The sequence below is a fragment of the Ipomoea triloba genome, chromosome 15 (assembly GCF_003576645.1).
Source record: "Ipomoea triloba cultivar NCNSP0323 chromosome 15, ASM357664v1".
Lineage (NCBI taxonomy): Eukaryota > Viridiplantae > Streptophyta > Magnoliopsida > Solanales > Convolvulaceae > Ipomoea > Ipomoea triloba.
Genome location: NC_044930.1, coordinates 5,506,501 through 5,521,396, shown reverse-complemented (window position 1 = coordinate 5,521,396; position 14,896 = coordinate 5,506,501). Strand labels below are relative to the sequence as shown.

Genomic DNA, 14,896 nt, shown 5'->3' with positions numbered 1-14,896 from the left:
TAACCACATATAGTCATAAATAGTAAAAATGATCAAACACTTATTTTGATAAATTGGTACGGTTCGGTTCCAATTTCGATTTTGAACCGTCAGTCAAAACTTATTTATTTATTTATTATTTATTTATTTATTTATTAATTTTTATAATTTCATTTCTAATTTTAAAATAGTCTAAATTCAACAATTATTTTATTTTATTTTTTCGGTTCTGAATCGTAACCGTAACCGTCTATACTATTTAAGTTCAATTGCTACAGTGTTCGATTAGGTTCGTATCGAACTGTGATCTTCCATACATATTAGTAATAATTGGTTGGAGAATGAAAATAAATGAAATGTTTATTTTTAAGGGCAAAAATGTCAATTTAATATTACAAGGGAGAAAACTACCACTTTAAAAATAACTGAGGGGGAAAAAACTGTCACTTTAATAAAATAGGGGGAAAAAGTGCTATAAGCACATAACATAGGGGGAAAAAGTGCCATTTTCTCAAAAAATAATTTATGAAGAGTTTGGACTGTGTAACCAGTTGAAGAGGAAGGGGTGGGGGTGGGGGTGGGAGGAGGGGTAAATCAAATTCCAAAATGAGTCAAAAATGTTTAGACTTGTATGCATCCCAATTCTTACTATGATCAATTTAACAAATAATTATAATTAATTTCAAATTTTAATCTAAGAATTAACTTTGTAACACCATATTTAATATGATTAAGTTTGCCAATTTTGCAAGATACGAATTGAAAAACACATCTCAAATTATGATTTTCTTCTCCATATGAAATCTCTATATGTTTTTTTCTCAAATGATATTCTGCCAACACTTCATATCTAAATTACAAAGTGTTCCTTTTGTTTAAATTCGTTGAAAACGATATATTTGAGTGCTCAAATATACTCGTTGGTATCTATTTTATCATAATAAATCAACGCTTTACCCTTAGAAATACGTTAATTGTTATTTTTAATTAATATTAATATAATTATATATATAATTAATGTAAATTTTATTTATTACATAAATTAAGTAATGTTATAGACTATACATTTTATAAACTTCATAACTTAATAATATTATAATTATAAAGTGAAAATAAAAATATTACATATAAATTATATTACTGTTAAATAAATAATAATTATATTTCAATAACATTTACACTAATAAATATAAACTTATACATTATTCAATTAATCTAAACTTCCATTTCTAAATTTTAAACTATAAATAATTAATATACTTACACTATAATATAATATTTATAGTAAGTTTTATATTTTTATTATAAAAATAATTTATTTTGTAATATATTTACTAAAACTTTATTTAGAAATGTAATAAAAAAAAATACTAAAGATGAACTTACCTATAAACTCCATGTATATATGTTATGTTTCACATCACTTCTATAATAAATTAACAATGAATACTTTTCAATATTTTGGATTATCGGACAAGACCATTAAATTCCGGGCTAGTCCTATTGGGCTCATCGGGCTAGTCTGTTCAGGCCATTGATACATCGATTTCGGTTTTATTGAGCCATCTCATCAGGTTTGGACTAAGATTGACATCCCTAGATAGTATAGGAGGCTTAAGAACTCAATTTGGATGGCCAACTTAGTATTGTCATTTACTTAATTGGGCAACCGGTGGCTAAGTGATAATAATTGAGTAGGTGAGAAGCATGAGTTAGGTGAAAAGTAGGCGTTGCAATCCGTGTATTAAGGATCATACGTGATACATGTGTCCTGCCAACACTTTTTTTTTTTTTTGAGCCAACATCTAATTCATTGCATTGTTGTTGATCATATTTATAGTTGTGGTCAACTTTATTTCGTATAAACAGGAAAATTTTAGAAAGCAGCGGATTTTTCGAACCATTTTATGCTCTTATCGCCAGACAATTGAGTACTTTAACCAATTTCATAGTAATTGAGTAGGTGAGAAGCATGAGTTAGGTGAAAAGTATGATCATACATGTGTCTTGCCAACATCTAATTCATTGCATTGCTGTTGATCATATATGTAGTTGTGGTCAACTTTATTTCGTATAAACAGGAAAAACTTTAAAAAACAACAGATTTTACGGACCGTCTTATGCTCTTATTGCTAGACTAGGCAATTGAGTACTTTGACCAATTTCATAATAATTGAGTAGGTGAGAAGCATGGGTTAGGTGAAAAGTATGCGTTACAATTCGTGAATTAAGAAATATACATGTGTCCCGCCCGCCAACCTCTGATTCACTGCATTGCTGTTGATCTTATCTGTAGCCCACGTTATGTGGTCAACTTTATTTTGTATAAACAAGAAAACTTTAAAAAGAAACCGATTATTCAAACCGTCTTATCTTTTTATCGCTAGACAATTGAGTACTTTGACCAATTTGCTATTTAAGACTCGCACTAACTTGATTAAGAAAGGTAAAATTGCATCGATTACATTTTCATTACTCAAATCTTATGCTAATCCGAAGTATATTATACAGATTTGCGTTAAGTATCGGTTTCGATAGCTTAATTACCCACAAGATTTCAAGAATCGTGAAATTTACGACATTAGCTAAAAAGACCAACATGTTGCCGGCTTACGGGGCAATCGTCATACGTAGTTGGGAGTAGGACAGTGGTAATTTAGTAGTTGCAATAGCCAATATGCAATTACTTTCCATCTCGTCTTTCCCTTCTTCACTGGTTTGAGAAAGCGCTCTGAATCATACCATCTCTCCTCGCTTCTCTCCAACGAATACACGTACAGAAACATCATGTAATTTCCTATTTATATTTTTTTTCGCGTTGTTCCTTTTCCAATTTATTGATTTTTCTCTGTACTTGGTCGGTCTTCGTCATGGATTGAGCTACCGCAACGAATCTGTGGGATCTCTGCGAGTTTCTCTCTCTCTCTACAACAACGGAGCTTTGTTTTCTCTATCTAGGGTTTTGAAGTTGGATTTCTGCTCTGAAAGAATCTTCCTTTCGCCTTAATTGTAGGGTTTTTGAGGTGGCTCTGGAATAAAGATAATCCTTGTCTGTGGGGGTTCGGGTGTTTCAGTGACATTTTGCAATTCTCAAGGTTTGAAGCTTTTTTCTTTCATTTCCTTTGCCTTTTGGTGATTAATTTGTGCTCTTTTTTTTTTTGGCCGCGGTTGTCTTCTGCCTTCTGTTTACTTACTTTTACACTGATTTTTGGCTGGTTCCAAACATTTTGGAGCATGAAATTTTATGCTGACGTTCAAATTTGATGTTACCTTAGGCTTTTAATGATTTGAAATGGAGGAAAGCTGAATGTGGTTGGGTGGGTTATCATGTAAACGTTCAGGCCTTTAAGAATTGAAACTCAGTAAAATTGACAAGAAATTGGTTTTCTTTTTCATGGGGAGGCTAGGTTTTACCATTCTTTGCTGGTATTTAGGATTTGAAAGAAGTTGATAGCATATAAAGTTGAATGAAGGTCAGTGTTTATTTTCACTTTGTCTTTCCATGGATATTAACTGTATATAATTATGTAGTGACGGGTAAAATAGTATGCAGTCTGGATTCAGGTAGGATACAATCACTTTTCAGATTTTACATGCTTCTAATAGTCAAGACATTGTATATTAAAGTTATCAGAATGTTATTTGTAAACCCAGTTTAGAGAACTCACTACTCTGGTCATTTGGATGATTAGACATAGATTTTCTTGACATTTATTGCATTACGATGGAAAATTGTTTAGAGTTCCCTATCAAAGAATTTAGTGATTTAATGCTATGAATTAATTGTGTATGACTGTTCCAAAGTTGGCAAGTGTACAGAAAAAGAAGAGAGAAGTTAATGCAATTATTAATTACAACCTAGTGGGCTTAATGTAGTGATTACACATGATTTCTGATCAATCATCAATGTATTATTGCTTCTAAGATTCCAGGTGTCAGCTCAGATATTACATGTGATTTCTTTGTCGCTTTAGCGATGAAGTGATCGGGATTGAGTTTCTGACACTTTGCAATGGCAAAGTGCTGGATTATAAGAAAGAGATGCAAATCTTTTACTTTTTCTGAAGTGGTTGAACCGAGAAGCGATCTGAAAAGCATGCATTTGTATATAAGGTGAAGTCAACAGGAGTGACGCATTGGATTGTAAGAAAGTGGTGCTAAGCTTTCACTTTTTCCAAAGTGGTCAAAGTGAGAAGTGATTTGAAAAGTGTGCATTTGTATTTAAGGCAAAGTAAACAGGTAAACATAGGAAACTTAGGGCTAAAATAAGCAAACCTTGTATGTCTCATATTCTCATCTTTTGTCCATCTCACACATAACCAGTCTTCAATTCTTGGGAGCCTGGATGACCTCAGCAACTACTAGTCTGGTGTACACACCTTCCTTCATTTTCTGCCACCTTTCATGCCTTTCTCTATTTTCTTTGTTATTTTTGTTCTCCGATTTATACTTATTCTCCTGTCTTGTTACCAGCCTTTCTTTTTTGGTCTTCGATGCGATTTTTTTACTTGAAGATTTGTTAGAGGCTTTGTGTCGGTAGAGAGTTATCTCTCCGTGGGCATAGAGTTATACTAACTCTCTATGGCTCTTTCAAGTGCAGAGTCTGCTACTCTAGACATGTTACAAAATGTTATTTTTAATTTTGCAGTTATTTAAATAAATCATAATTCATTATAAATGTTTGTAATGAAAAAAGTTGTGAAGGTCAAAAGGGATGATGAGGAAGAAGAAAGAGACAATGAAGTTCATTCTGATAATTGATGAGTGAATGAATAATATGGCAATATGATTATTGTTATTTTTATTATGTCAATCATAGTATTTTGTAATTGTATAAAGTACATCTTTGTATAAATTTACACGATTGTAAGTTTAAAGGTATTAAATATAGTAATAGGAGTTGCGTTATCAACCATTTAGATACCATTGTGAATCATATAATTTGATTTTTGACTTTGTATTGATTTGGGTGAGAAAGCATCACTTCACTTTGCACTTTAGAGTGATCCAAGCTTTGTCTCTTTTTTGTGTTTTTTGCTTTTAAAAAGCTTGGTGTCCATATGAATCCTATCTTTTGTTCTTGAAATCTTGTTTAAAGGAGCAATTATTAGACATACATTTTATTTCCTTGGACATTTTCAAAACAATTTTATTTATATTTATTTATTTATTTATTCTTTCTGCAGTTATGGATTTAGTTAGCTGGCTTCTTGTTTGTAAACCTCAAAACATTATGAATCTGAGCTGCTTTTGATTCTTATATTGTTTGGTTTAGGTAATAGCCCAATGGAAATTCTGTCAGAAGTGTAATAAATTTCTTAGTGGCTGCTAGGCATATGTTTTGTTCATTTCTGGTACATTTTCAAATGTTCAATGATTGCCAGCATGGATTTAAATGCATCACCGCAACCGGAGGATGATGATGAGATCTTTGGACATCAATTAGAGGAGGAATCCGAGGAGCATATTGTACAACAGATCAATGAACATACTGATTATGTTGAGAGTGCTGTGGAAATTTCCCGCCGGGTACATCTTTTTCCTTATCTCTTCCATGTGACAAGATGTATAGAAGCATAAGTGCCACTTTTTAATGGGCTTTCTTTGCTTACCACAACTTGGGCCAGTTTGAGTCGTAACTATGTGAGCCTACCCTTTCCTTGAGTATGTCAGTGTGCATAGCATCCAACTGTTGTCTGTCTGCCAACTCCGAATATAATCATTATGAAAAATATGCTCAAAGATGCTGTATCTTTTACTTCTAGTTTGTAGGCATTTTATGGTTCCCTGACATCATGGAGTATTTTGGTATTTAACAGCATGTATCATGTTTGCGGTAGTTTGATTAGTAGATCATAAGTATTTATACCTTGTTAGTATTTGACATTAATTATTGTATTAACATACTATGTAAGTAGCTTAATCATGTTTTAATTCTTTCCATTAAGACACATAATTTTATTTTAACTTACTAATTGTTAATACTTTCCTTTTCTTATCATAAATTCTCTTTAATGTTGGCTTAGGTAATAATTCAGGGTCACTTGGTCCCTTGCTTTCTTCCAATCCCAATTCCCAAAAGATTTATTCTGGTTTTGGTAGCAAATAAACTGACCGTAAACTAATTTCTGTAATAGCTTGTCCTTTTTTTTATAATAATAATGGCAATAGTTGTTATTGCAGTTGTTCTTGTTGTTGTTGTTATTATTATTATATTATTATTATTATTATTGTTAACTGGACTTTTTGAATGAGCCATTGTTTTATGAAATATACAGACATTTCTCTTCACATGTCCCATTACCAATTGTCATGCATCACATAGTACTATTCCAATCATGCATAGGACACTTCAATCTTCTCCTTAATTTTCAAACAAAATCCAATTCCATCCATTTGGTTTACACATCCCTGTATCCAGCTTTCATTTGAACTTTCCTATTTTTCATTCATTACCCCACGGCCCCACCCCCCACACAAAATAAAATAAACAATAAAAAAAAACCTACATGTTTCCATTTACTTTTGCTAGTTCTCATATTCCAAGGGGCAAGGGTCAAGGCAAGCAACCTTACTTTGACCAATTTTTAAGACCTTTAAAATAATAATAATAATAATAATAATAATAATAATCTTGAGGGAAATAATACATTGTGTAGTGTATTTAAAATTAAATAAATTTAGTTGTACACTGTCTATTTTCTGCTAACTGTTCCCTTCAGGCACATCAAATGAGGTGGAGAGAGATGATTATATGTAGGAACATCCAGTAACTGAACATTTGCTTCTAAATGGCTTTTAGAAGTCATGGAATATATCTTTTTATCAAATTTATTCTGCTTGGTGTGGAGTTTCATAGAGATTATCTGCTCTGACTTCTACTTTTTTAGGAGCGTGAGGAAAGGATTCAACGACTTAAAAGACAGCGGCCAGATGACAGGCCAACTTATGCATCCCACCAACGCTTGAATGATGAGATTTTTCAAGAAAAAAAACACAAGGCTTCCAAAGAGCTTCCTCCAGGTTTTTTATTTTGTTTTACAGGCTTGACAGTGAATACGCTAGCTATTTAGATATCTGTTATTGCATTTCCATGGTGGAGGAAGTACAATATTGCCATCTTCTTGTACCTTTTTTGTTTAGTGGATAAGCTTATGGGGTTTTGCATCAATTCTGAACTTAATCTGAATTTTATCATCTTTCTTTTGGTTGGTAAATGGGGAGAAACTTTTATACTTTGTAGTTACAAGTATCACATTGGTCTATGATCTGTTTGATCCTTGATGAAGGGGAAATTGTTTTTCCTATTAAATACATGTTTTAGCATTAGCCTGCTGCCTCCCCTGATTAGCCTTTAGCCCTTTCCAGAAGCTTTATTCACATAATTGTTAATTGCCTTTTTATAGAACTTCCAATGCTTCAAAAATTTTCACTCTAAATTATTTTTTTCATGTAATCCTTGGATTAAATGCATATCTTAATTGAATGTTGATCACAGGGTTGTTCTGTATATTCTCTTTGTTTCTTCTATTGTGTGCTTGACATGCTTTAGTGTGTTTCCTTAATTCCTTTTCATTTATCCTACATTTGGGATTGTTTATATTGTAGGTTGGTTGGACTGCCCTGGATTTGGTCAGGAAATTGGTTGCATTATTCCATCCAAAGTTCCACTCAGCGAAGCCTTCAATACTTATGTTCCACCTGGAAAAAGGTACTCATTTAGGCAAGTGCTTCATCAACAGAGAGTTTTGGGAAGAAAGGTATGTTGGACTGGTTAATATCTGACATTTTGATTTTGTCACCCATGACTACAATCTCCTGTTACCATGATTGCACAACACTATTCATGTTTTTATCTTAATTTAAACAAGGCTGACATTTATGTTGAAGGCTGGCACTACTACTGTTGCAAGTTGCAACTAATACTGCCACTGCTGCTTTATTTTCTTCTTTTGAATATGATATCTTGATGATGGATTTTCCCCCTAAGGAGTGATCATTTGTATTGTGAACATTTTCAGTTGGGTTTGGTGATTGATCTTACAAACACAAATAGGTACTATTCCACAGAAGAATTTAGAAAAGATGGAATCAAGCATGTCAAGGTAAGTTTGTGTTAGGGAAAGGGGAGTGGATTCTCATTTCTCTATTATTATGTATATGCACCCTAATTTCATGTTTTTACATGTCTTAGATCAAGTGCAAGGGACGTGACTCTGTACCTGAAAATGAGTCTGTTAATTTATTTGTTAATGAGGTATGCTTTTCTGGAGAGAATTTTACTTGCAATGATTATTTGACTAATAGTTAATTACCAAAGTGGCAAATGCTTTGCCTCAATTCACAATAATTACACATCCTTTAAGTGATTACCTACATTGGAAACAGACTTAAGATAACATGCAACAATTGTAGCACACATGTTAGGCTTCATCCAATTATCCGTACTTTGCAACTTAGACAGAGATAAACAAAAAATAAAATACCTGGCATCATTTTATCATTTTGTTGAGAAGTAATTAATGAGTACTCCCTTTGTCATATTTTACTTGTCTTACTTTCCTTTTTAGTCTATCCAAAAATACTGTCCACTTTCCTAAAATGAACACTACTATTATTATGTTTTTCCCAAGCTACCTCGTGGACTTCAAAATTTTATTTGAATATACTTTTGAATTTATTGGAAAGTGAGCATTTATCATTTCTAATCTGTGTCATTTCCATCTCTAGCTGCTTTCTTTCTTTCACCTTTTTGGATCTTGAAAATCTTCTTCACAATCTTTTGCTATTCTTTTGCTCTGTCTCAAGGATTAATTCTCTTTGCACTTCTGCCAAATAATAAACCACCACAAGCATGGTTAATTGTCCATTTTCTGGTGACTTTTCTGGTGACTTCAATGCTTATGTAGGAATATAATTGGCCTAATAATGTGCATTTTTCTTTGTTTTGTTTTTGTCTTTTTGATATTACTTATGTATTTATTTTAAATTCAGTGAAATAGGAATGCTAGTGTTTTCCTTTTTCTCATTCTTGTGGTTGTTATACTTGCTATGGAATACTGATATTGACTTCTTTTAACTCTACTTAAATTTAGTGAAAGAGGACTTCTCTTTGTTTTTCTCAATCTCATAGTGTGTGTCATGTTTTTGTCATGGCTTTTCAGCTTGATGAGCTCTAAATATATATAAATTATTGGATCTGAACCTTTAAACTATCTTGTGAAGCCCTAACCATGACTTCTGGCTCTGCCACACTATTGAACTCATACAGTCATTTTATATAGTTGTTGAACTCTTTCATTGTGTTATTATCATGTGCTGACCTACATAGTATGGAGTAATTTTTCCTTGTGTGTTACTGAGCTCTATTTTGTTGGGCTATTTTCACATTTTTGGTGCACTTGTTGGATTTTATTTCAACTAATGTTGCTCATTTATTTAATTGGTTGTTTTTCTTTTAGAAAAGGAGCTAGTTGTATTTATTCTTGCATGAATCAATATGCTGCTGTCTAGACTGACTAATTTTCCTTTGAACAAGGTTTCGCAATTCCTTGCTCGACAAAAGCACTCAAAGAAATTTATTCTAGTTCATTGCACACATGGCCATAATCGCACTGGGTATATGATCGTTCATTATCTTATGCGTACACTACCTATCTCTGTGACTCAGGTGAGCTTTTTCTTCCTGAACAATTACTTAATTCCATTTTTATATGGCCTCTTTTCAAATTATCAGACATGTCCTTCATGCAGGCAATACAAATATTTGCGGATGCACGCCCTCCGGGGATATACAAACCAGACTATATTGATGCCTTGTACTCTTTTTATCATGAGAAAAAACCTGAAGCAGTTGTTTGCCCTCCAACACCTGAGTGGAAGAGATCTTGCGAATTTGATTTGAATGGTGACGCAATGCCAGATGAAGATGATGATGGTGTTGCTGTTACTCCTTCGCATGTATGTCTACGGTTTTTCTATTTCTACAATCTGAATCCTTTCGTAGAATTTTCATGAACTTATTTTGACTCCTCAATCTACTCTGCTGAAGTACCTTTAATTTATAGAAAGTTACCTGCAAAATTATCTTCTATTTCAGAATAGTCAGGAAACAACACAAGCTGTAATGACAAATGATGACATTCTGGGGGACAGTATTCCTAGTGACCAACAAGAATCATTTCGGCTGTTCTGCTATCAAGCACTGAAGTTACCACCACCTGGGGTAGGGCTTCTATAGGCATCTCAGTTGAGTTGTGGTTAATTGACAAATGTGGAGTAGATTTTTTTGAACGCATTAGCACTTAGTTACTTAAACATGCAATTTTTGTTTGTTTTTGTGTTTTGAGATATGTTTTATGTATTTTAATGTACTTGGGTTGGGCACTTCTATAGTGGATTTCAAACCTGGGAAATTGACTCTACACAGAGGTAGAGCCACAGCTATCTTCCTTTCTGGTTCTGCATGGGATGGGATGCTTGTTCACTAACTCCAAACACAGACACAGACACAGACACAGACACGTATATGCATATATTCACAGACACACAGACATTTATATAATATATACTTTCATATAAAAGAATGCTTATTAAATCTTTGTCTATGGATCTTGAAGAGTTTATGTAAGAGGAGATTAATCTGCTTTTCCTAGCTTCAAATGCTCCTTATTCTTAATCTTATCCTTTTCAGGGAAGAGGAATTCTTAAATTTCCTGGTTCACATCCAGTTTCTCTCGACAGGTTGGAATTCAGCCCTTCATTAATTATAGAATTTAGATACTTGGTCGGTGGTTTGCTCTTCAATCTTGTCCTGTCCTTGTGCATTTAGGCACTCACATGTATAATATGCTCAGGGATCCTGTAAAAACTGTTCATAAAAAGGTTTTACTACATACATAGTTCTGGTGTATGCCAGTAACCTCTTATTTTATTCAGGCAACAAGGGATGCATATGATTTGCATGTGCATTCATGATTTAGCATTTCATGTTTTCCTGAAAGAAAGTTCATATACATGAACTGATAATTGTATTAACTAACTTGGGTTGCTCTCCCATTTCTTGTCCATCTCATGTGCATTCATGGAAGCTTAATGGTTACACTTGTGATGTAGAAAATTCAAACAAGTTTTTTGACCATTTTGATGCAAGGACGGACTCTATGACTGTTGCCTACTGACAATTGTATTATCTATGTCATCTGTCACTTTATGATTGAGATAGCTAAAAGGAATTCAATTTGTTGGCTGCAGAGACAACTTACAATTGTTAAGGCAGCGTTACTATTATGCCACTTGGAAAGCGGATGGAACACGATACATGATGCTTATTACAATGGATGGCTGTTACCTAATTGATAGGAAGTTTGAATTCCGAAGGGTTCAGATGAGATTTCCTTGTCGGGCCCCCAGTGGTGTATGCATTCATCCACCCAGCTTTGAGGATTTCTTCTTGATTTCTCTATATACGTATAACATAAATATTTTCAGATTCTCAATATCATGTCTTTTGCACCCCCTTTCCCTCTTCCCCCAGGGTTTACCTGAGAAGACCCATCACTTCACATTACTTGACGGGGAGATGATAATTGATACACTGCCCGACACACAGAAACAGGAACGAAGATACTTGATTTATGACATGATGGCGCTCAATCACATGCCTATCGTAGATGTATGATACTATTTAATGATATAGTTTCCTTTTATGTGATTCTGATCATTCTTTAGTTAGTGCAGCTTCAGCTATAACTTCTCCAGTGGATCTGAGTCCTTGAGTCTGGAAAGTTTCTTCTAGAGAATCACATTACTGAACTCCCATGCATTTACTAATGATTTTCAGACTAGATTGTTGAATACAGATCATGTTAAAATTGAATTTTAATATATTCTGGTTTTTACAGGTATAGTGTATAGCTTTGGTTGTATCAGGTTGCTCTATACTGTGAACCAGTGTATACATGCATGATACATCATGTGCATTGAGTGCATCTAAAGCTATAGTATTATTAAAACTTCTTGACTTTTTATTGTTTTTATCTTGGAAAGTTTACCAAAATGCTATAATTAAGCATCAAAGAAATCATTGATAGCATGCTAGATTTCCTTTGCACAGTGTATCTATTCCCTGTTCTTTGTTTATGACTAAACAATTCTGTTATTATATATTCCTTGGACCTTGTTATGATTAAGCATAGTTTCTTGGTCATCATTTCCCATTCTAAAATACAAAATATGTTTTTATAAACATAAAACAAACGGGATTGACAGATTGTTTTACTTGCAAGTTCTGTAACTCTTCGGTGTCACTGATGATGCTTGTACATCTATTGTTTCCCTGCTAAAATTGTATATTCTTGCAATTGGATTTGAAAACAGAGGCCTTTTTATGAACGATGGAAAATGATTGAGAAGGAAATTATTGAACCTCGGAATTCGGAACGTCAGCGTATAATTCAGAGCAGAAATCCATATTACAGATATGAACTGGAGCCTTTCAGGGTATGTGTTATGAACTCTATACTATTCTCCAAAGGTGATTTAAAATCCTTGTCTTTCCTTGCTGAACTTGTTATACTAATGTCCCAATGTCTACCAGGTGAGAAGGAAGGACTTTTGGCTGCTCTCTGCAGTCACCAAACTTTTGAAGGAATTCATTCCAAAGCTTTCACATGATGCTGATGGTCTTGTTTTTCAGGTTTTAAGGATATGACAACTCTCTTGAATGATATGTCTGAACTAAATCATATAATGAAAATTAAACATTTATGCTGAGTGACTCCTTTATTCTAAGGGCTAAAGGTGTAACCTTTTTAATACTATGTTCTACTAATTGTAAAGGAGGGAGAAAGGATAGGTTTGGGTTTGCCTTGAGGTTGAGGGCTCTACTTTTAGTTATGATATATCATAGTAACTACCTTGAAAACACATTTCTTAAATCCTTGATTCTGTTATTTATTCCTTCATTGTCTTGCTGTACACAAATGTTTCTAATCTATGTGTGCCAGGGTTGGGATGATCCGTATGTTCCTCGAACACATGAGGGCCTCTTGAAGTGGAAATACGCAGAAATGAACTCAGTTGATTTCCTCTTTGAGGTGGTATCATTGACTGTCATAATATGAGTTGTATTAATCTATTTCTGTTTGATGTTTTATAGTTTTGAATTACTTATCATTATTTCCTTTTTCGCATTTATTTCACACCTTTTCTGGTTTAATGTATCTGTCTTGACAGATCCGTGATGACCGTGAGCTACTTTTTCTTAATGATGGAAAAAATCTGAAACTGATGGATGGAAATACAGTTGTATTCCCAGGTTAGATATGCGTGCCTCTATCTTGGTGGTTCTTACTTTTGACATAAATGCTATGATAATAATGCAGTGCAAGTGGGGATGCTTAGCTGAAAAATGGAAACAAAATCTTTGGTGTAGTTTGAATCACGTTTCAGTATTTCACATTGTTTACACAGGCGGTATTTGATTTTTAATAAAATGGCAGTGCTGTTATGTATCTTCTCATATCCATGTGTTTTTAGCTGGACTTTTCATCTGCATTTTTACTTCATTGATCACATTCAGTGGCATGTTTATAATTGTAGGAAATTTACCATACCTAAATGAATTGTTAGATTTGGAAGACTGACCTAGACAAATGGTTATAGTGGTCCAGACCATCTTTTCTCCATTGTGTTGTTTGGATTTGGTGTTTCTTATGGTCCTAAAGAAAATGTCAAAATGAACAATATTATGGCATAAGAGAGACAGCAAATAGTTCCTTATTTGTTAAGAACACTTGTATGGCAATCCCTATTCAGTGGTTATTGTGAATCATTTAATGGTGTTGATCTATATAGCATTAGTTCATTGTACTTTGATTTCTTTCTGGAATTTTGTTTATGGTGAATTTCCTTAATTTGGCTTCTTTCTATGTAACAGATTGTTCTGATCCTTCAGTTTACTCGGGTAAAATTATAGAGTGCTCTTGGAATTCCGATAATCAAGAATGGGTGTGCATGAGGGTTAGGATAGATAAAGGAACACCTAATGATTACCATACTTATCGGAAGGTATACCTTAACTCCACTTTTCGTCATTATTATACTCGTGGAACCTTTTCAATTTAGATCAAGCCTTGAGCACAACGCTTTTAGGCTTGAACCCATGAAACAACAGTGAACAAAGTCCACAATTAGCCACTGCATGAAACACTCTTCTTTATGTGATATTGCATAAAAAGTTTGCATACAATTAATGTTAAGCACTGTTGAAGGAAAGGAATTGTGAAAACAAAGGAAAGATTGATAGAACTATTTTGTGGTACTTAATTTGGTGATTCTTTCTCTGATGACTTGTTTTATATTTGTGAATCAACCAGGTGCTAAAAAGTATTACTGACAACATAACCGAGGATGTTTTATTAAATGAGATCCATGAAATTATTCAGCTGCCGATGTATGCGGACAGGATCCAAAGCGACAGCAAAGCTCGCCAGCATTCGAGCTCAGCACGAAGACGGTGATGAACTTCTCAAAAGTGGAGAAAGTAAACACTAGCAGTTCCAACAAGAGTCATTATAGAAATATTTGAATCACTGCGGGCTATACTGGTTACATGGTAATGTCAGAGGTCTTCCTTTGGGTTCTTTCGCGTATAGGTTTAAATTTGCATGAATTAGCATAGGCTCAGTATGTATATTTTAGTTGTTTTTACTTAGTTATTGAAAGGTGTCCTGTTAGATATTTTAGTCAAGTTCAAATTCTAGCCTTCTCTTTCTGTGCATATATGAATCCTATGAAGCAGTGAATTTTTTTTAGCTTTTGTAGTATTTTTTTTTTCTCTTTTGCTACAAATAAGTGTTCTTTAGCAATGCCATATTGAGCTTATTATATTCATGTCATAATGTGTCAATCCATT

General features: G+C 33.6%; 1 protein-coding gene across 5 annotated transcripts; it reads left to right on the top strand.

Annotated features, from left to right (window-relative positions):
- Positions 1 to 2,594: 2,594 nt before the first annotated feature.
- LOC116006316 (mRNA-capping enzyme) lies at positions 2,595 to 14,874 on the top strand. 5 transcript variants are annotated; one of them, XM_031246642.1, is made up of 20 exons: positions 2,595 to 2,768; positions 2,993 to 3,074; positions 3,387 to 3,452; positions 5,364 to 5,508; positions 6,870 to 7,002; positions 7,588 to 7,739; positions 8,001 to 8,084; positions 8,174 to 8,236; positions 9,518 to 9,649; positions 9,733 to 9,939; positions 10,079 to 10,204; positions 10,673 to 10,722; positions 11,233 to 11,395; positions 11,516 to 11,653; positions 12,358 to 12,480; positions 12,578 to 12,676; positions 12,987 to 13,076; positions 13,216 to 13,297; positions 13,919 to 14,049; positions 14,358 to 14,874. In XM_031246642.1, the coding sequence occupies exons 4-20, from the start codon at positions 5,365 to 5,367 to the stop codon at positions 14,499 to 14,501; spliced, it is 2,061 nt and encodes a 686-aa protein (XP_031102502.1). In that variant the 5' UTR covers positions 2,595 to 2,768; positions 2,993 to 3,074; positions 3,387 to 3,452; position 5,364; the 3' UTR covers positions 14,502 to 14,874. The 5 variants fall into 5 exon arrangements, with proteins under 5 accessions (XP_031102502.1, XP_031102500.1, XP_031102499.1 ...); XM_031246640.1 differs by lacking the exon at positions 3,387 to 3,452; XM_031246639.1 differs by lacking the exon at positions 3,387 to 3,452 and having other exon boundaries at positions 5,255 to 5,508.
- Positions 14,875 to 14,896: the final 22 nt, after the last annotated feature.